Genomic DNA, 23,293 nt, shown 5'->3' with positions numbered 1-23,293 from the left:
TGTTTACTGCTCATTAAAGCACTCACAGTGGATATGAAGTTTTTCATCTATTCATCTAGTGAGAGGATTCAAAGTAGAGCATGGAGAGACTACCTCAAAGAGATGCACTACAGTTGTTTAAGATGTGTCCATTTTCTCCTGGCCATTTTCTCCAGATGGTCTGTTTACATGGGAAAATTGGTGGGAAGCAGCACATGCCTGTGCTCCAGCTGCAACTGCAGAAGCCAGTGTTATCCTTAAGCACCCAAGGCACAGGCACATTTTCTCCTGCCAGCTCTTCTGCAGCAGAGCAAGACCACAACAAAAATAACCACAACAGAATTCTCGCCTCTCAATGCTATCGTCTCTTTCCACAACTTAAATGCAGTGGGTTCTGGTCAGCAATTTGGAAATGGAGATTACTATGCTCATTTTCATTCTTTCTTCCCTACAAAAAAGCTCTGCAGGGCACTTAAATCAGCAGTGCACAAAAACAAATCAGTTTTTGTGGCATTGTCCCCAGTTTACAGGACTTCTGTGGATAAATACAAGGCTGACCTTCTATTCTGTAAGTGAAGGTATAACTCTTCCTCCTCTCTGCACTGGGAATGACTCTGGTAGGATTAGGTGGCATAGAAACCTTGGCAGCACGACATTGTACATCTCTTCCCACAGGAAATCTGGCTGTAGATAAAAGATTCTGCACAGTTCAGGATTAGCAAACTGTTAAATACAGATGAGATTTTGGCCTTGTGCTTCTACTACCCTACGAGGCTCATCTTGAAAACAGCTTCAACTCCAGATGGGACAATGCAGTTAATTCATCTGTCCTCATCTGATTTCCCCATGGAACTTTCTCCCTAAATTCAACATTTTTATAATGCCTTACACATCTATCGTACCACTCTCTGATGCTGTTTTAGGCTGAGGCTTTTACATTTCTCCTGACTAAAGAGCTGCTGCTCTCAGTTGTAGAGCCCAGTAAGTGACTCTAATGTTTCTTTGTGTCATTTAATGTAATCCAGTTGAGCAGATTAGCTTTTACTTAGCAATGCTTTAAAGTCATGATGCTTGTTGTAAATGCCAGTGATTTCCTTTCCTACTCAAATGAACAGCATAACAGAAAGTTTACATGTTAATATTCAGCAAAATGAATACTCCTTCAGCATCAAGTGTGGGGAATGACAGTGTTTCACTTGGAGTGCATCTATAGCTTTTCCTCCTCTTGCCATGCAGCATTCCTCTTTATCCTTTTGTTTCCCTTTAACATTACTTACTATCAAATAAAAGCATTTATTTGCTTGCTTGCAATGTGTGATCAAAACGCTTTAGTACAAATGGCTCAATGGTTCAGAATGGTTAAATTAAAAATTTATACTGAGAGCTAGGAATTGCCCCAAATTACTTTGTTCTGAAAACCACAGTCCTCCTACTGTACATTTAAGTATTAGCAGCATATTTTCTTTTAATGCAGCCATTTAGTGTTTGCTAGTGAATAAAGGGCTCATACAAACTTGCTCAAAATGCACAATATTGAAGAAAAATTCAAAAGGTCAATTGCAGTATGGAAATGCACCATTGTCAAAGAATCTGTAGAAAAGGCAATTAAAGGTGTACTGATTACTACTGTGTTGTAACTTAAATTATTACAAAAATCCTGTTGACTGTTTGCTCCTTGTCATGCAGACAACTCTGATCCATGTGATAATCTTGACAAAAGTTTGTGCTCCTTTGGGGGTTGTCATGTAGAGAACACTGAAAAACATTTGGCATCATAGTGCTATGTAACTTTAACTAGCACCACCTTCCTGACAGGTACATATACCTGTTTTAATTCACCACTGCCTAGAGTTATACATATGGCCTCTGAACTAAAATTGCCCTCCTTCCCCTCTGAAGTTTATTCCTCTGATGCATTTTTAAAAAGTAACCATTTTTTCTCTTGGCCTTAACTGGCTAGTTAAAAAACAAGTTGAGTTCTTTCAGCTCCTCCATATGTAACACAGGTTTTCCATGATCATTTATGCCAAAACACTCCACTGTTGTAGTACAGAATTGATATTTCTTCATAGATCAGAACAAGGTGTAGGAGCTCACACGAGGTCCGGCCAGTGTGAACTCCTATGAGGCTGACAGCCTGTCACCTTTGCTGAAACCCCACCTGCTGAGTACAGTCCATTTGCCTATTTCACAGCCATCCTGTGTTTTGATGATTCACAGTCATACTGTGAGCCATACACGCACACTTTCTTCTCCTCTGTTATTTCCAAAAATGAGCCTCAATCTTACAACATGCATCCTTCTTATTAGCTCATAAAAGGCAAACTTTGCAGCTCATCCTGAAGGCTATTCAGTATTTTCTGTGCAAGATTCCAATCCAGTGCTGCAGGCAGGATTACTGTCAAATGGATCAAAATGTGTTATATTTTAGATCTATAAACAATACAGGCACTGGGTCACTTCTCAGTTGATAATTCAGTATGCTACTATACAGCACAGTGAACATGTATATGTATTGTAGTCTCTGTTTCAGAGCCCTTATGAACCACTTAGAAATAGGTATTTAATTCAAATACTTATGAAAGAAAAGGAACCGAATCTTGAGAATCACAAAAAATAGAAAGTATATGGCATAGCTAGAGCACAGAAATATTGATGTGCAACACTGCCAAGGCTTCAGCACTAGCAGAGGCCAAGCAGATGGGGCTTCCAGTATGACCTACAAGTCTGACCTGGGAGTTCATTTAGTCAGACGGGTGAACAAAGACCAAAGGTGACACCATACTTTTCACTTGGGACACCTCACTTTGGCATCTAGAATTTGAGAGGAAAAATACTGATGGGAAAACCTTCACAAAAACAAAGAACTGAGGTAAGATTATAGGCTACAGTAATTTCACACGGACAAGTATATGGGAAGTGCACATACCTAATACACATTAAGGTCAACAGTGAAAGCTCCCAGAGAGAGCAACGGGTTATATGTGCCTGACAATTCCTAACCACAGTTTTACAGGAATTCAGAATGGGTCATTCACCATTGTGGGTACAACTAACATATATGTGATGTGATGCTGTCAGAAAATTACTTTGAAATGTCTCCACAAAGTACATCCCCACATAATCCTGTTCCACAACCACCAGGATAAACATAGCTGGTCCATATACTACGCCTTTAATCCTTCCACAGCACACAGTAAAATGAAAACAAATCCCTGGAACACTTCAGTAAGCATAGAGCAACAGCACCTCTTTCTCACATCTTTAAGGAGTACTCTGGTTGTTCTGCATTTGAGCTTGGGTATGTTTAAAATGAGTACTCCTTCAAAAATCATGCAATGCAGTAATTTCCACTGACATTCGTAATTCCTTCACTCTGGTCCCTACATTGAACACCTCCTCACAAGGCAAGCACCCAGAAGGACATTTGAGCCCCCTACACACTCCGTGGGAGAAGCATGTCTCTGCAACTCCAGAGGGCTACTCTGACATGAAGATAGGATTGTACCTCTCACACTGTCTCTACGGGATGATCAATGCCCCTAATCAAGGACTTCCTGAACTCTGACAAAAGTAGATGATTACATTTAAGGACCTAAAATACACTTTATTTGGGATTTTTACTGTATAGGTCTATATCTGCTTAAAGTACAAGTGTTTGAGCTCTCCCAGGAGAGATGTGACATTCACACCAGCTTTCTCCAGCCAAACAACTCCAGCAGGTTTGCAGAAACCAGAGGCTGGAGTTAAATACTGTTTTCAAACTGAGAGACTTTCACCACACTGCTCCCACACCCCAACCATCTGTACAGCATTACTGTGGTCTCCTGCTGAGGCTGGCCTAGCATGAAAACACAAATACAAGAAAAATCAGAGAGCCAGGAGAGTGTACATGAGGTTTCAACCTTTCTAATCAAATGGAGACTCTCTTTCTTCTGTCCATTATTTTTGTTTTTATTTAAATACCATCTAAATTGTAACACACCAAAAGTTCCATGAGAAAATAACAGGGCCCTTCAGGTCTCTTGCTTGCCTGAGAGGAGCTTCAAGAACTCTGTACTTCTAGTTAGAGGTTTCTGCTGCTTTATTGGAAACATATGATACTTGAGAACAGGTTGGTGGCTCAGACTTGCTAACACTGAGCTGCTTAAAATCCATCTAAGCTATTTATGCAACACTGTCCTCCCTGTTAAATTGTTGGAAAGGTCTCCAGCAGGGCTGTGGCACCTCTCCCCAAAATTCCCAGACATTAATCAGGGCCCATTCCCAAATGGCAATCTGTTAAGGGGTCCTAGTGCCTGGTAGCTCTGCAGTATGAATACAGACTGGTTTTAGCCAGTTGGCCTCAGCATGAGAGAATGGTCCCGGACACACAAATTTCACTGGTAAACATGCACACCTGAAGTCTGAGCCCAAGTACATAAATCTGAGCACTGAGTAGCCATTCCTCTCAAAGGGACCATGAAAATATGACCCTGTTATGTTCCTTGAATACTCAGAGACTGAGCTGTTCATTTTAGTAAGTAGATTTAAGATAAACATGTTTTATCAATTCTGACTTAAGCTGGCAATCCAGAGCCAGCAAAACAGGTGTGAGTTCCACGAGTTAATGATTCACTGGTTGAACTGTTGATGGACTTCAGCCTTCATGAGGGAGATTGGAAAAACCCAGTGCTTCAAAGGATCTTAGCAAAGAACTGGTATACATGAACTGGACTATCATGCCGCAGGAATGAAAGGTAAGCAGTATAGAGAAGACTACCATAAGGGATTTTGCAAATATATGGTCTCCACTGCAACCTACTAAAGGACAGCATGTAGAAGGAATGTAAAAAAAAAAGAGCAGAGCCTCCTAACAGTGCAGCAAATTTTTAAGTTGTTAATTAGAACCAAAATCTGTGAGAAAGTATTAGTGAGTTATGAAACTGAAATTAATCTCTTAGCAGATATGGTATAATCTTTTTTCTCTTTTATCCTTCAGTTGTTATAGCTTGCTTTACTTATTATGGGTTAATTTCTATTAATTACTAAATGACAGGTGTCATTACATGCTGAGTTCTCAGTGAGACAAATTGGTACTTGAAAAAATCAAGGATCAATACTCCTTTTACTCAGGGACTATGAGAGAAGTCACATTAAAAGGACCATGGAAATTTCTGAAGTAGCTAACAGGACATGTGAAGCTGCACCACGCATGTCCAGGCAACAGGTATCATAAATTCTAGTTCAAGTCACAGTAAAAAATCCAAGGACAAGTTCTACTGCAATAACATAACAAAAAAGAATTACAGCATTTTTATAGCATAAGCAATTACTGTACTGTTCCCTCAATGAAACAGAAATTGACCCTTCTGCTGTAAATAATTATACTTGTTGCTATAAAGAAGTGACAATTATGGGCATTAATAAAACCCAATCCCTTCTCTACCACAGACATCCTCAAACAACTTTACTGGCTGCCTTACAGGTTGTAAAACTATGATTTGGAAAGGGCTGACCCTACAGCACACAATTCAGGCCTTTATGCTTACAGACCCTTAAGAAATAGAAAGGATGCTCATAGCAAGCAAATCAAAGGTTCCCTTCATGCTCTTTAGAGCTGGTAGTCTCAAGTAATTTGAAAGGCTGTATTTTGAACATGGCATTCCAGAATATTATTAAGTTAGTAATGCTACTTAAACATGCATAATTACATTATTTCAACATGCCCATTTCTTTATCATAAATACACCTAATATCCAGACTGTTTTATCTGTGAGCTCTTGAAAGGCCAGAGTTCACTCTTCAATTTATTGAGAAGCTTTCCAAATTCTGCTGATTAATCTACAGTTCTGATACTTCTCAGCTGTGTCTATATGGCTTTTTTCTCATTACTGCATTACCATTACAAATTCAGGAAAGAAGGAAATTACAAAAACATGCCAGCATTACATAATATGCAAGGCAGGAATTGCAAGAGGATATAGCTAAAAAGGCAGATATTGCCGTGTCCTTATTGGCATGTGCTGGTGCCATGTTTTTGCCTGCACAGAACACTAACATCACTTATTGTGCCAATCAGCATTCTCCCATTTAAAAACTCATTTGCTCACATATCCTGAATTTATAATTATACTCATAACGTCTGCCTTTGGAATTCATGCACAGTAACTAATCCTTCACTCTTACTGTGCAACACAGAAACTCAGACAGAGATATCAGGAACTTTGAGAAGTGGATTGCAACTTTGAGGCCCAGGCCTGTGGCTACAACATACTCACAAGAGCAATGCAAGAATCTCATGGACTTTTCACAGTAATGGAAAGTATCCTGAAACTTTGGCATTCAGAGTGTTTGAAACCTTGCTGCTTTCTGAGTTTCAATGATATCTGCATGTGTTTCCAAACAACCTGCCTGGCTTGCTAGGTTTTTTTATTCTTTTTTATTTCTTGATTGTCAGTGAAACAATCAAATCTGCTGATCTCCTGACCAAGTGAGTAATTTTTGTAAAGCTAGTACATTTCAAGAATAAGGGTAGGCAGTGGCTTTTCTGGAAGGCTTTTCTTCTGAGATTGCAGAATCCTGAAAAAGCTCTCTCAGGCTTCAGATGACTCCATTTCTTCATATGGAAGCAGATGGACAATGCTGCAGGCATATGTGGCACAAGAGTGCCAATGCCTGCTGCCAGCTTACGAGGAAAGGAGTGGACAAAGCGACAGAGAAGAGGTGATGGCCAGACATGTGGAAGGCTGATCCTCACAGCACTAGTCATGCTGAAGGAAAGAGATGAAGCCCTAAGACAAAGCCTCCTGCCCTGTCATGTGTGTGGCAGGCATAGGAAGGCAACTGTGACCTCTGCTTCACACATAGCATCAGGTGGTTCTGTGGGGAACTGCTGAATTACATATGAGTCTTTGCATTTCAAGGTGACCCCCTCAGATTAACTCACTCCATCCTTCTACTGTCAGTGGGTAGGAATTAGGTGTCGCCTGTCATTAATTTAAAAATTATTACACTCTGAGTGCTGTTGAAATGGCTAAACCACATACAGAATTAAGTACTCCTTGAACTTGGGCTGACAAAGGTTTCTTTACACCATTTCAACTTCCTGTGAATCATGCTGTTCCTATGTCAGCGACCATGTGCAGACAACCTTCATTCCAGCTGTGACAATGAAACAATTATTTACATGATGCCTTTAAAGGTCTGGATAAGCCAATAAGAAATGAACATTTCTGTGAAATTTAGGCAATCTCATGTGTCACTCTGATGAGGTAGTAGAAAGGAGTGCTTATTGCTTTAGATAACATGTAGTTTGAAATTTCTACAGTAGTTTCCAGTTGTACTGCAAAATACTTATTATTTTATTATGGCCTTGTGAAGTATAATAAATGCTACTTCTTTGAGGTAGAGACATTAAAAGTATGTGTCAAAATTAAGCACTTCAAGTAAAGAGATGTTTGCTTTATTTTCCCAGTAGGGTTCTTATTTATGCAATTGGAAGAAGTTGGGCACACAGGTGATAAAGGGCATGCATGGGGATTACACAGATTGCATTCACTATAGAATGCTTAGCTTTCAGCTTACATAATTCAAAGTTTACTTGCTTCCTTCTGCATGTTTTCTTTAAGATACTTTAAAATTATACTACCTGGCAATTGCTACAGTTCTCTCCCTCTCATCGTGTCTGGGCTTTGCAGCCCCAGATGCAGCTGGACTGAACCCATATACTCAGAGCTTGGAGCAGAAGTACTTTGGTGTCCCAAATGCCAAGTATTGCATCTACAGGGATTTGCTAGCTGACACATTTGGTCATCCTGTTCTTTCATTTCAGACTGGAATAGGAAAGCACCAAATGTCTGTGGTGTCTTTAAGAATAGAAAGGCTGGCTAAATGTGCCATTAACTGGCCTGAAGAGTTTAATGGGGCAAATCCAGCTGAGCCAAACTCTGTAATAATGTAGCATCAAAAACAGATCATGAGGCAGAGTCTGGATGGTCTTGCCTTCTTTCTTATCCATTTTGCTACTTTTCCAAGTCAGCTCCTCACAGAGACTTGCTGTCACCAGGTAGTTCCAGTATTATTTGAGCCAAAATCTTTGGGATGTTTACTATTACAACATTTTGAGGATGTGGCACAGAATAGCAGGAAGAGGGTGGTATGGGGACAACATTTTGCTGCTTATGTAAACAGATAAAAGAAGTGGAAACACTTGACCTTTGTCATGACAAGACTGAATAGAAATAGGCGCAACAAAGAAAACTTCATTCTCCCGCTGAAGTTAAAACCTTGCAAGACAACTTTTTTCACAGGAGGTCACAAGATCCTTTTATAATGCAATGTGACAAACAATCTAAAGTTCTTTCTAACATAGATGAATGTATAAATAGCACTTAACATTCCTGCGTATGAGCCAGATCTCTGCAATAAATTAGCATTCCTTGGTTGAGTATATGGCACTGACCAATTTATACATTTGCAGAAAATTTGGCCCTAGAGTCTTCTAAACATTAGGATAACTTGCCCTGGAGAAGTAAAATATACAAACTGTATTGCCTTGGAAGAGTGAGTCCCCCCTCAACAGATGTTGAAGAGCCCTCATAGAAAATATATTTGCATTTGTATGCTTTTCATGCAAATTCTTCAAAATTTTACAGACTCTTAAATTCAAATATCTGAGAACAAAAAGAGTATCTGCAATAAGACATATATTTCCACAAAGGGATCATCTAAAATTAAACATTTTTTGTTTCATTTAAGCCTTGTAAATGACAATCATTCTAAAAGTCAAAATAGCTTAGCCAGCTGTTAAAAAAGTACATACATTCATCATTACTGAAAGCATTACTGCTTTAAACATATATAATTCCAAAATAATCTCCTTGAAACAAAGACAGCAACAGACATAAAACATGCTGGACCTGAAACTGGAGACAAAGCAAGCAGTATTTGTTGTATTAAAAATCTGACAAAATACATTTCAATCATGTCCAGTCCTATGAATTCTAAAACAACCTGGAATGCCATTTGGCCTTCATGATTATTGTGTACTTAATCATTGTAAACAGAGCTTTCCGAACATTTCCATAAACTCTGGTTTTGTGAATCAACATTTAAGCAATCAGCATTACACCTTCTCTCCTTTGATGCTGTGCTGCTTGTGTGCAGCTTCTAAGTGGCATAAAATATCAGGATTTTTCTTATTTAAGAAGAGAAAAAGAATTTAATCACAGGAAAAAAAGCTGGACTTCAGAATGACCTCAGGTATCAGCTTTGTTGATGTGAATGGCAGAATTTGTGCTCTCCTTTTCTATCTCAGGAATTGAAGAATTTTATGTGTCATGGTTGATGTGTTGATCAATAAAACAACAACTGTCTTTTACACTGAAAGTTAAGAGCACTTTCAGATATCTGCATTAACCAAGCCAGTAGCTGTAGCAGAATCAATAGACAAGGCATCTTGCCTACTGGTGTGGATAAATGAAGTATGACTAAACTTTCAACAGCCAATGAATACAGATTAAGATGATAAAATCCATATGCAGAATATGTTTTGCAAGCAGTGTGCCTGGGAGTGGAATGTACTATAAAATGTTAGAAGTATTAAGAAATTCTAACTTCCATTTCCACTCTGCTTCACTCAGCATTTACACGCTAAGTTTGCAGTCAGGCTTCATTTTTTTTAGGACCTGTTGCAAAGGACCTCGGTAAATTTGCTGCTCTGTGTTCATCTGTCAGTTCTATAGCTTCGTGTCACTTTAAATCTTTCCTCCTATTTCCCTAGCCACTCATCCACACATTTAGCACACTTTCATCTCCTAATGAGCTCCTTTCTATTGTCAGTGAAGTTTCTGTTATGTCACTACTGCTATAGAAGCCAATCATCTTTAGTTCACCATGTAGATAAAAAGAATGAAACAATTTTTTTATTAATAGCCTAATACATTCATGTTTAAACAATGACTCTAACTTGTATCATTTTCATCCAGATGCTTGAATACAGAAGGACTACACTAGAGCTTTGTGAGATAAAGTCAGACAAATATAAAATAATTCTGTTTCTAATCCAATCTGCTAAATTTGTTTCATTAAATGTGCTCTACTATTTGCTGCTTTTTCTCTTGGGTGGTTCAGACTTCTGCTCCATTTTGTTTGTAAAAAGGTGTCTGAATGAACGACTGGATAGCATTTCCAAAATGCAGACCTATGTACATACAATATATATAATTAATAGTAAAAAGTCTTAATTATACGAATTGTATGAATATTCTGAAGAAACCCAAAGAACATTTGTTTTCTTTCATGCAAATACAAGCATACCAGATCTGTATTTCCCAGATGAAGAGAAATTATCATAAACTTCAGCATCAGGATGAAAATATATGATAGCCACTCAGTATAGATGGAAACACTTCCTACAGTAATGAAAGAATTAAGGAGGATACACAGTTGGCCAAAAGGAAAAACATCCTATAAATGTGAGTCCAGAGCTCAATACTGATTCTCAGTAAAAATAATCTAACAATTTCTCTCTCTTCCTCACTGGAAATCAGACATCCTTTATATTAATCATGAAGAACTTACACTGTACCATGCATCTGGAAGGGATGTCAACCTCTGAAAACTGGAAATTCATTAATGGATACTATATAACAATGAAGAATCCAAGATACTGTTTTTAAAGGTTGCTTGTTTAAATTATTATTTCTGATATCATGGTCAAATAATGTAAATTTATGAATGTTACAGTACATACTGTTAAAGTTGGCTAACTTAGTAAGAGTTGACTACCTTAAATCTGTGAAGTAAACAAGAAGACTGAATATTAAAGACAGTAGCTCAGCATAAAAAATGTGATATGCCCTTGAACTTGTAACACTGCAGTAAGCAATTACCTTAAAGAGGCCACCCACACAACAGAACTATGGCTTTGTTCCTTATCTTCAAAGAACAAGCCACTTGCATCTGGATCAAATCCTTTAAACAATACATGAGCACTCAACATCAAAGCCCTTTATTTTCTTCAGTTATTTAATTTAATTAGAGCTAATACAGACATGAATTTAGACATTGATTACCGTGTAGAAAATCCCCAGAAAATATGTTCAAGAAATCAATCAATTTGGTTTTTAATTTCATAAAGAATTTTTCACCCAGTACCTGACAGGAGCGCCTCTGCTCTGTGCAGGTTTCAGCAAGACTGTCACAGTGCTGTCAGTTTGATTCAAAGGTGTTTCAAGTTCATACGGTGGCATAGAGGGTGCTAGAATAAGAAAAGAGGCAAATAAAATCATTATTCCTGTATTTCTTCTTTCAAGAGCTGTATCTTTATTTGAATATGCAATTTTAAAGGTTTCTTCAAATACTAAGACCATACTACAAGTCTAAGATGCTTTCTGTTACAATGCAAGTGTGAGACTATTGTTAAATATCTTCAGGAAAAAGAGAAAAAAAAATCCCAAATAAAGAAATACCAGCTCACTCCCAGTTTCAAGACAGGAAACAGATACTAGTGGGAGTAAGTTTGCAGAAACTATTGAGAATCCATGACTTGGAAATGAAAAGTTATCTTAAGAACAGCATCTGCAAATGTGCATGCTGAAGTGACTATTGTTTTTGAAACTTAGCCCAGCTTTCTCAGTATGACAGCTGTATCAGGATGTACTCTCATAATTTGTTTTTCCTGGAATTTTAACTAGTGCTATAACTGTCTTGGGTCTATTGTCCACCAAAACAAGAGTTCATCTTAGTTTGAAGCCCCACTCAGCACTTTTGCAAACTGTCTTCATTAAAGATTTACAGTTGTGATTAAACAAATGATGCCTCAGTTACTGCCTTTTACTGTTGCTGCTTTCTTCACTGCTATCATCTACTCACATTTGTATCATTACAATGGAGGGAAGGCTACTGAGTTAATTGGTTATTTGACAGGCTGCTGTATCCTTATTGCTCACTTGTTAATGGTGATGCAAAATTAACAGATTTAAAGGCTAGAGAAGCAAAAAGTGGTCATTGCAATGGTCTCTTCTAACTGCAGGAATAATGCAGGGCAATTAACTCCGCTAAACTAATTCCCACTTGAAAGTGAAAACATGTTTGGTGAGGAAGAAGACCTTTTCCTTAGAAGGTTCTTCCAAAGATTGATTTAGTTCATCTCGATTAATTCAGTTTCATCTTACTGGATACTTTGCATGTAACATACCAATAGAGTGTATTATGCCCCACATACAGATTGCAATAACCTCTAGGAAATTATTTTCAAGTGTATTTTCCAATAATTTTCATTTTTTCCAGTATTATCTACATCTTTGAAAGGCAAATTAATTTCTCTCTCTTTATCCATAGCACCCTACATATCCAAGTAAGGATTGTGTGAAGAACTGCACTGGACTCCAGTGAACTGCAGTTCCTCAGACTGCTGGGAAAACATTAAAATCTTCATTGCTTTGCATTGCTATTAACCAGTTTCGAAATGTTTCACAAATAAAAAAAGTTAGTCTTCAAAAACCTCCTCGTACGCTGAGAAGGTTTTATTCTGTTTACAATCCTCAATATAAGGCACAAATATTAAGATTAACAGTTTTAAGTAATTTGGGTACCACTTAAGTCATATTATCAAAAACTACTTTAAAGGTTCAGGCACACTCTGCAGATTTGAATATTCAGAACTTGTTCATATAATGTCCTGTTCTCAACCTGACCATCCTGAAAACAAGAATGGACAGGAACTGTATCTCTGAAAGCTGTACAGTTTTTGAGTACTCTGTCATTTCTTGTCCTTGTTCTACTGCCCACAACTTAGCAAGTCTTTTGATTTTCCTAATTTATGTACCCTAAGTCCCTGCTTGCTCTCCTTACTAATTTTACTGTCTCTACAGAGACAAAGACAATCTTCCTGTCCCAGATATGGGTTATGGTTCTCCCAGTCATAACCTTTAGTCCTGGCTACTTTTTCTCTTCTTCGTTTTTCCTTGTCTACTTTAGGACTCTTCCTCCTCCACACTGCCTACATGTAAAGAAGGAACTTACTAATAAACAGAGAAAAACAGGAAATATTAATGTAATAGTGAAATAAAACACAGTAACTATTTCCAGGACATAAGAGTACTATTCAAAACCATTGACAGGAAATTTGGAAGTTTTTATTCAGAAGAAAATGCAGTCCAGAATTAGTTGGAGTAAAATGCAAAAATTAGTCAAATTGCACCTAATCTTTTCTAAAAAATAGTGAAACCTTTCATCCAGAAATATTCAGAAGTTCTATTTCACATCTGTCCAAAATGGAGAGCACTGTCTACACAAAAGAGCCTCAAAACTTTCCAGGGAGACAATGAGATCACAGCCAATACCACTGCAAAGAGGGCTCCATATTCAACAGTTAAAATGCTGTTGGAACTTTTCAATTTTATTTAAAAATTCAATTTTATTAAAAAAACCCACACATTTTGTTTCTAATTTAAATTCATCAGAGATTGGTTTTGATTACTTAAGCACAAGGCAAACACTTCTTGTTAGTACAGTAACTAAGGAAGCAATGAGAGAGTGGGGTGCAGACAAGACAAGTTTGCAGAACCTCGCCACATGGAGATTTGGAGGTTTCCCTCACCCTCAAGCACTCCTGAAATGCCTGTTCCCACTAGTGAATTTTTGCTGATGACATAACATTTTAGAAAACAACAATTTAAGATCCGGTACTATTCTCAAATGTCCAGATTCTCATCCATACTCAGTAGTCTCCATTCCTCATTCTAATAAGGGGTGGCATCATCCTCCTAACTGATATAAAGGTTTGCTGTGTCAGACATTGATTTTCAACAGAGAAAATCTCTACTCATTATAGGAGTAAACTCCATCTTTACTGATGAGTGTTACTTATCTTTCATATTCCATACAGAGTTAATTGTCTAACTTGAAAATTAACATTTTTGTTTCTCTACAAACAGCTGTGTTGGCAGTAACTTCCACCTTGCATTAACTGTCCTCTCCAATAATAAGATAGGAGAAACAATTCTATTTCTGGTAAACACTTGTCCATTTTTTTCATTCCATTGAGGACAGAAAATGAGGGATGGGGGAGAAGAACAAAAAATGACAATAAGAGAAAAAGAAGATTTTGTACCCAAATGCTTTCTGGAAAGCCCAGTTGCCCACAAATAGGTAAGGCAATTTTCTGTAAATGTTATCAAGGGGACAGTTAAAACTCTTTGTCATGAATTACATAAGCATTTTGGAGGATGCAATAATATTCTATCCCCTCAATGAAAAGTTCCTCTGCCTCAAGGGAGGGCTTGAAATATTGGTCAAGGATCTGCAGAAGTGACAGAGTCATGATGCTGTTATCTGAAAACCACTAGTCCTGATGTTCTTATCTAATACAGTTTCCTATCCACTTCAGTCCCCATGCTTGTTAGAACACAGGCAGCCTGGCAGCTAACTACAATTTTAAAGTGAGCTCTAGATGTACAGCATCTCTGCTCTACTCTTGATGGTTCATGGCTCATTAAAGAGATTTTCCAGCACTGTTACTGTTCTAATTTAGAATCATGTCAAGGCTGACTAAGCTCTGAATGAAACCCTCATCTTCAGGTCCAAAAAAACCCTATGCTAAATGTTGCAAGTGCAGCTGGCATTGACTGCAAACACATAATTCACAGGGGTTTCTTGAATGATATGTTACAGTTGAGAACAGGAATTTCAAAATACTAGCTAATATTTAAGCACTTAGAAGTTCTTCAGGGATGACTTTGACATCTTCAGGGATGAACGTGTTTCTTCCCTTTTTCAATTTGCAGCTTGTTAAATTCTAAAGAAGTAAACAACAAAAGAATTACCCAACTCATTATCATAAGGAAATAATATTCTTTGATCAAGTACCTGATATCTTAGTCGTGAACTGATTTGTTATTGGCGGTCCGAAGCCTTTAGCTGTGCTGGCTCTGATGGTGAAAGAGTAGGTAGTGCCAGGATACAGTCCGAAAAAGAGATAATGTGTTTCATTTCCTAGCTTTGAGACTCGTCCACTTTGATTGGATAAATCTATTTCTGGGTCAAAGGAACTGACTGCCTTGTAGGTGATCTGCAAAAGAATAAGAAAGTTATAAACTGCCTTAGAGCAGATCGACAGAGATTGCATCTTTATCCAGTAAGCCCTTCTGATGTATGCGCTGTCAGACATTTTATGATAAGCTATTTTACTCTCTTATACTCTTCAAATCCCTAATCCCAGGAAGAGGTACAGGAACTGAGTCATAACTTGTATGAGTTATTACTTTTATAGATACAGAGACTTAGAGGCAGCTAGATTACAACTCTAAAGGATGGGATCAGGCTTATGTTAATTCCTTCAAGATGCTGCCTTTAACAGTGCCACATTTTGAATTCATCTTAATGTTGGTTTTGATCAGCACCAGTAACAAAACCAAAACAAATGGGTGAAAACTGAGAAGTGACCAAGAGGGAGTGCAGCCCCCCAGATACAGCTGACTTTACTATAATTACACTTTGCCCTGAATGAGGTTATCTGTAAAAGATGATAAGGGCAGCTTAAAGCAAATTTTTCAGAAACTGGGTAAAGCTTCTATTTTAGTCTGAAGCTTAGTTATTACAATTGCTAATTTGGAATTTTTCAGGTTATCATATTGTACCTAGGTCATATTCTCATTTGGAGGGAAGAAAAGATAAATGTTAAGTAATATATGCAGTGTATATTGTATCCTCAGTTCTTTCCTTGATTCAAACAGTATTTTTAGTTTTCATTAGAAATGTTAATGTAAGTTCACAGTAAAACTTTATCCAGACTTATTCTATTAATTACTGATTTCTATGCACTGTAATGAGAATTTAAAAATATGAAAACCATTTAAAAATATGAAAGCCATTAAAAAAATAGAAAAGTAAAAATTATTCACCCCTCCTTTTTCCTTTTAAAGCTTCATTTTCATGTGAGTAATTACAAAGCCCTTATTATATAAAAGTGATAATTGCCATTCTTTTTGCTAAACTTATTCAATATAATTTTAATTAAGAGGACCCATAATACAGTACATAGACACATCCAAGTGTCGATGTTACACACCTTAAACACTTGCAATTTCCTAAAACTTCTGACCTAATGAAAATTGATTTTTCTATGAGCCATCTAATATAACATCAATGAAGGGCTGAAAATTAGTAATAAAAACTTTCAGACTATTCAGATAAACCCTGACCTTATTACAGCAGATACAGGCATATCCTCTACAAATCCTCATCCATAAACTGAACTCAAAGTACCTTAAAAAGCACCCAACTAACCCTTCTAATTCTATCAGATGATGGAAGATTAAACCACCAACTGTCTGAACTTTTATCAGTAAAGAAATTAAGGTAACATATTGCTCACATGAATCTCCCTATCTCAATACAGCTGATGGAGTCATGTGTGCGTACACATTTAAGGATGAACTGCCTGGATACAGTGGGCGTACTCCTCAGCAGTGGAATTAGACATTCAGGCATGTTCCTAGGTATAAACCAGATCTACCACCCTGTGTTTCTATGCACATAAATCTAGCAATAGTAACAATATTAACACTTAATTAAAACATGCTGATCTCTGAACACAGGCAGCTGTTGTGGTAGCTAGAAAGTTGTTAGCTTTACAAAAAATCAATTCATATTTTTTCATAACATTTTATCCTCTTACAATAAACAGTTTTTCAAAACAGTATCAATAGGTTACTATTCAATTTAACTTTTCTTTTACACTGTATTTAGGTGGGTTTTTTTTAAACAAAGCATTTCAATACCAATTTTGTAGTAAGGTCAGGTAAGAAGCTTAACAGTGATTACTGTCTGACAGCTTAATCTGTGCAGCCTTTTGTCAATTTTTCTAAGAGGTATTCAGGCAGACTTCCACATGAGAAAAACAAGTGATTTTTAGACATCTAACAACATACAATTTTGTTGAATTTGCATTTTTAAAAAGCTAGATTTTTAAAAATTATTCCTTGCTTGTTTCTGTTACAATAGGCTTCCTATAATGATGCCTATCTAAATGTGACATTGACTGTAACCACTATCTTATGTCTCCAATTTTTTAAGGAATTTGCTAATATCTGTCTTTCAATCTTTTAAATATTTGATCTAGAGTACTAGATAGAATGCTGTGTCATGGTTCTAGATATAGCAGGTTTCTTAAAGCTGATAACTTGAGGACATGCTTCGTCCTGTGTAATTTACTCCTACATTATATTTACTTTTAAATAGCTACTTTTAAAAAAATTAAATTAATTTTACATAAAGTGCAAAAACACATTTATTTTTTTATGATTACGCACATTGGAAAATCAAACTAGACATAAAACGTGGCAAATTTCTAGATACCTCATACAAAGTAATCACACCATATGTTTGCACTGGCTCCCTCCACTGAAGAAAAATCTTCTCTTCGAAGGTACTTCCTTGAATGGATTCAAGTGGCACAGCACTCGGGACTAACAGATTAAAAAAAAAGAAGTGGTTTTAAGAAAAATCTCAGAAGGACATGCTCTGTTTAAATATTTGTACTGTTGAGGCATAAAAATCATCCCACCATAATTTCCCCAAAGACTGAAGCAAAGGCCAGGATAGCTCAGCAGAAGAATGATTTATTTAACAAGACAGTGCCATTATGTGACACCTTCAGTGTAAGAACGAATTAGTGAGCATCACACATTTCCTGTAAACCTCTACTGATAATTTAAAAAAAGGACAAATCAGATTTTTAGAAGCTGATTCTACATAAGAAGCTGAATCTACCCAAGTAAACACAAGTAAAGAAGTAAAATATTCTTGTGGTACCTACTTATCAACAGTGTTACTTCCCAAAGTGGAAAAGATATTACACATTTCATATATGAAAATGGACAAGCATTGAATAACAAGGTATAGTTTCACAGAGAAGTTATACTGGAAAGATGAGCCACATATTGCATTCAACAGCAATGCCCACTGACACTAGGCCTGAAAACCGACAACAGAATGGACATAAGAAAAGTATGAAACAGTCAAAGTAAAAATCGGACATTATTAATTTTTCTTAAAGTCTCTTAATGTGGGAAAAAGACCTGTGAAGAGTCAGGGATGTCAGAAGGTTCTGATGAAAGGTATGCAAACTGCTGTCAGGTATCTATTTGTGTTTCCCATTTGTTCTGCAACCATTGCCTTATCCCCAAGACAACACAATTTTTAGAGGGGAAATGTAAATGGCATGTAGACAAATATCTGTGATTTTATTTTGTAACAACACTGGCAAAGTAATGCAAAAAGGAAAATCTCCTAAAAATGCACACAGGACTGTTGTGAAGCAACAGACATTATGATGTTAGCACTTCGACAGAAACTCCATGTGAAAATCCAATAGAAAGATACACATAACATTTTCTATTTGCCACAGAAAGAAGGTGGAAGCCACTTGCTGCAGTGATTTAAAAAACTTCTCAGACTAAGATTTTTACTCAAATGGTTAAGGAATAGAAAAATCTGCAAGCAAGACATTTGGTGACTCCTTCCTGTTGGCACTTCTGGTACAGAACTTTCTCTATATTTCTGCTACAGAGCTTCCTACGGTTCCATGCTGTTGCTGTGGGACGTCTCAAGGTTTAAGGCTTTTTGATCACCACTCCATAGTTCTCCAGAGAGCTCCTTGCTCTATCAAATGGATGCTCCAAGGACACAGGCTGTGAACTGGGTTACCAGTCCTGTGTGCACTAGGACACCTTTAGGGCAATCTTAATTCTGGGCACTAAATCTTTCTTCCAAGTAGGAGAACTGGCAAAACTCATTTGGAATCATGAGAGCAACGGTTTATGTGTGAAGGAAGAGGAATTAAATATAGTGTAAATAAGCTGGAAGTAGAGCAAAGCACTGTAACCTCTCAAATAATCTGAAAGTCATAAACTCTGAGCAGCTGTGCCATACAGGGCAGGTTCACACAGTGGCAGAGGTCACCTAGAGATGTACTCAAACTCAACTGTACAAGTTGAGTTCTGTACAAGTCTCTTGCAACCAACAAGATTATGTGATTTGAAAAATTATGATGATTATTTGGGTTAGTATACTCTGTTGTTTAACATTCAGACATATAGCTCACTGACTGTGTACAATACACTAAAAAGTTGTAATTTTTTTCAAGGTATTCTCTCAGACAGCGACACTGGTTTTTAATAGGTTCTGAAATAACATGAGGTTCCAGAGAGAGACAGGAACAAGAAATTTTAGGTAAAACACATAAACATCCCAGACAACAATAAGCTCTTTAGTGCTGTCATCCTACAATTGAACCGAATTAAATTTAGAGCATGACAGCACAATTAATTCTAATTAAACATTTCTTTTTGTTAGCTATGCTTTACTGAAAATGTTGCATTAGTAACTATATATTCCTAAATTGTTTAATTTATTCCCTCATATATTTTGATTAGAAATTAGTACTACATAAAACCAATACAGCATGTATTAAATAATTTAATAGGCTTAAATGACAGACTTCAAGTATTTATTATAAAAGGAGATCAGCACTGCTTAGGTTTTTACTAGAAATATTTCCATCATGTTTTAAGGAAATCTGTAATTGATGTGGAAGACAATACAAATCCATTCCTGTTCAGATTTCAGAGGATAAAAATGGAAGGTGGACAGATAAAAAGCAACGCCAAGTCATTTGACAAGGTTCCTTTGAATTGTATGTGTTTAAAAGAACCAAAACCAAGGTCAAAACAACTAAGGTACACTTGTAAGGGGCCATATATCAGCACAGAATATTCTGGAAAGATGAAACTGATTCCTGGTGCTTGACCAATTAAACAAGGAAGTTGCATTTTGGTATTGTAGCTAACAGAGCTGCAGTAACTCTCTGCATGTGTAATCAAAATAATATCACAAAAGACTTGGGAGGATGGTATAACCTTTTCATGTAACATTATTACAGCATTGCAGAGACACATTATCCAACCCTGCTGTCTCTGTCTCAAAAAAGACATTAGCTATTTAGATTATTTATTATTTATTATATTTAATAATAATCTAAATAGATTTTTTTTTTTAAAAAAGAGATCTGAAAACCCCATAGGAGGTGAAAATTATTAAAAGGAAGGGAATATCTGTATATTTCAATGCCCGTATATGGAATATAGTGTTGAAATAGCAACTAACAGTGTCCAGTGGTTAGAGAGCCAAAGACAGAGAAACTGAAGCTGCAAATGAAGAACAAAATGCAGACCACATCACTCAGTAGAGAAGCTTCCATGAGGATACAGCTGACAATCACCTGGAATTTCTTCAAACTGATACTGGAACTTTAGAGAGGCAGAACATAGCTCAAGCAGAAGCTACAAGTTTAAGGACGAAATTATTAAACTGTTGTGGGATGTTACAGTTTATGTGAAAGATCACTCTAATAATGGAGCTTTACTCTATTAATGGTGAGGTCGGTGGAAAGTCTGTTGCAAAGTTTAGAGAAAGCAGAACATGCACTTAAACAGAGAATTTATACTATCAGGTCATGTGCCATGTATATGTAAATACAAAAACTCACCATCTTCATCAGTTTGCACGACAAGTTCTTGGCTTTCTTTCCGTCCTTCTGGATTCATTAATACTAATTTGATGCTGACATTTGTGTACGGTGATAGGTTGGTAATTGTGTGCTGGGGATGTGAACTTTCTGTATCCCAGCTGACTTCCTCCCTCACTTGCTCCTGTCCTCCAGCCTGGTAGCGGTAATGGACTGTGAGGTTGTAGCGATGGCAACGCGTGACATTATATCCAAAGGGCTCCCAGCAAATAGTGATCTGTCTAGATTTGATCTCCACAACCTCCAGTCTTCGGGGCCCACGCATCGGATCTGCAAAATTGCCAACATAATTCTGGCATGATTACTTATTCATAGTATAACAGTGACGTGAGAAGCAAGTTGTACAGCTCTACAAGTGCGCCAGAGCAGCAGGAACAGACATCCATTGCTGTATAGAATCATAGTATAATAGAAGTGCAGCCTCTGAAAAAGCAGGGGGAAATGGAGAAAAGAGTGAGAAGTCTTGTCTGCTGAAAAATGAAGAGCAAACAAAACACTAAGAAGTCCTTATGATTCAACTCAAATTGCATGATACAGATGAAATGACACTTTTTAACCTATTTGCTTGCCAAAAGTAAGCATGTCTAATTTCTTTTGCACAAGTTATTTGATTAACACTTTTAGAGCAATAACCTGCACAAAACAAGTATCTAAAAAGAAAATGTAGTTTCAGAGTAAACTTGCAAATATACATTGATTTTCTTGCAGGACTGTTTATACAAAGGCTAGCTGGTTTTTCAGCTATTTCTTATTAATTTATTTTTAGGTTAGACTGAATGGAATTACTCAATCTCTATTTGTCCATGACATTAATTTAATATTCCAATTTCTTTAAAACAGACCATTTTAGGGTTGTTTTCCACAAAAACATTAGCTGTTAATAGTACAAACACCTTGATTTGTTATAGTGGTTTAGCAAAGATACAAAATAAACAAGATATTCTGCTGCATCTGTGATTTTCTAGAGATCTCCCAGATGAAAATGAGCCATCAATCAAAACTACAAAAATATATGCACAAACACCAAAGACTGTGGTTGATAAACTTAAATTTTCTTCAATCTGGCCAAAGCAACTGAGATAGAAAAGTACATTAAAATTTCCACCATATTACAGCAGAACCACTGAGCTGACACTCCCCCATATTTTCAAAACACTGTCATTAACAGAGCTATTATACATATTTAGCAATAATCAGGTTTTTTTTCATATTTGAGTCCTCAAAAAGATTAAAGACAATGTCAGGTTTTATCCACTGCTTCACTAGTTAAACACTTAGAAGACTTTTAATGAGTTAGAAGATTCTTATACGTAAACAAATTAATATGCATCTTCCTCCTTTTATGTTTATTAATCAACATGTCTTCACTAGAAATGTTCTAAACAATTTACACAGGATTTCATCTTTTTACTTTTTAACATAATCCCCGCATGCTTGAAATATTTTTTCAAAGATGTTATTCATCTTAACTCCTTGAAGAAAAGGTGTTAAGAAATCGCTTGTTCTAGTATCTACAAAGAGGTTATTTTTCCCCTCTTTTAAATCGTCCAGCTGCTTTTTAATTTTTTAATTAATTTTTACTGTCAAACAGTGTTGATAACCACTATAGAATATTTGGCAATTGGTGAAAAATGGAGAAAACAGACCAAATTTTGAGCCTAGTCTCCTTTCTAGCAACTTAACTGAGAGGTAAAAATGTCCCCACTAAGGATAAATTGCTATTGAGCCATTTATATCTGCTTCCATGCCCAGGCATCCCAGATAAGAATTCTGGCATCTGGGAGCTTTGCCTCATTTCTATTGCTACAACCATTAAAATAAATATGAAGCAAACCTCAGAGAGCGGCATACACACTCAATAACTTCCTAAACATTTACTTCTCTGTAGTTCAGACATAAACTTCACAGAAAATGAGTTTTCCTGGTTTGTTTTTTAATTTCATACCAGTTTCTAAGAATTTCTTGGTTTAGGTGAGATGATCAACAGGAAAGGACATTTGAGAGGTATTGTACAACTGTAATTGTATCTGAATTGGCTAAATAGGAATAAAAACCCTACAAAATTGAGGTGACCCTGATATACAACATTAAACAACTGAACAAAGCTCCTCCTGCAAGAATATGGAACAGCCTGCTTAGTTCCACAGTGGGCACATCAGAAAATTCACAGGGGAGCTGAGAAATCATTTTATTAGAGACATAAACCTGATTCATAGCATTTTAAAAGAGAAATTGAGTAGCTGTACAAAATACCTGGATCAAAACCTAACCAAGATTTCTGCCTAGGAGGAAGGTATTCTTATGTCATGTTGCCTTAAGAAAAAGTACAAGTTAGCCCTCTAGTTAAATCTATGAGAATGACAGATATATTTTCACCTCCAACAAAAGAGACAAGGGAAAGAAGAGTTTAGATTGAAAAATATAGAGACAATAGAGCTTTCCTTGATATTCAAAGGACAAAGCTCATCAGACAAGGCTAATAGCCTGGTTGCTTTGGCTCCTGACTTGATTCTATTACCCACAGCATCTGTCAGGTACACAGCTCATATCTATTTTTCCTACCATTCATTCAGAGATTATGCAACTAATAGGGTCCTAATGAACCCTGTTGTCAATGAGTGCTTTAACAGCCCTACTTTTAACTAGGGGAAAAAACTGGATAAGGTAACAATGGAATTTTGGGATTAAAAAAAAGTGTGGCTCAAAACAGCCCTGAAAAGCAGCAGTTAAAAAGCTAGAAAA

The 23,293-nt window shown here is 36.8% G+C and overlaps 1 protein-coding gene and 1 long non-coding RNA gene across 8 annotated transcripts in view; one reads left to right on the top strand and one right to left on the bottom strand.

Moving 5' to 3' along the window:
* The window catches only part of PTPRM (protein tyrosine phosphatase receptor type M), a 442,831-nt gene that overhangs the window by 192,603 nt on the left and 226,935 nt on the right, over positions 1-23,293 (bottom strand). For all 7 annotated transcript variants that reach the window (XM_021525180.3, XM_021525188.3, XM_021525183.3 and 4 more), the window contains exons 8-11: positions 20,513-20,821; positions 17,323-17,432; positions 14,833-15,034; positions 11,119-11,221 (exon numbers count right to left, since the gene is read on the bottom strand). In XM_021525180.3, the coding sequence (XP_021380855.1) occupies positions 11,119-11,221; positions 14,833-15,034; positions 17,323-17,432; positions 20,513-20,821 (724 nt within the window). The remainder of the gene's footprint in view (positions 1-11,118; positions 11,222-14,832; positions 15,035-17,322; positions 17,433-20,512; positions 20,822-23,293) is intronic.
* On the top strand, positions 4,623-12,465 carry LOC110467842 (uncharacterized). The gene is made up of 2 exons (XR_002464926.3): positions 4,623-4,718; positions 12,304-12,465. It is a non-coding gene; the product is annotated as an uncharacterized LOC110467842 (long non-coding RNA).

The sequence above is a fragment of the Lonchura striata genome, chromosome 1 (genome assembly GCF_046129695.1).
Source record: "Lonchura striata isolate bLonStr1 chromosome 1, bLonStr1.mat, whole genome shotgun sequence".
In the NCBI taxonomy this organism is placed as follows: domain Eukaryota; kingdom Metazoa; phylum Chordata; class Aves; order Passeriformes; family Estrildidae; genus Lonchura; species Lonchura striata.
This window is presented reverse-complemented; position numbering and strand designations above follow the sequence as displayed.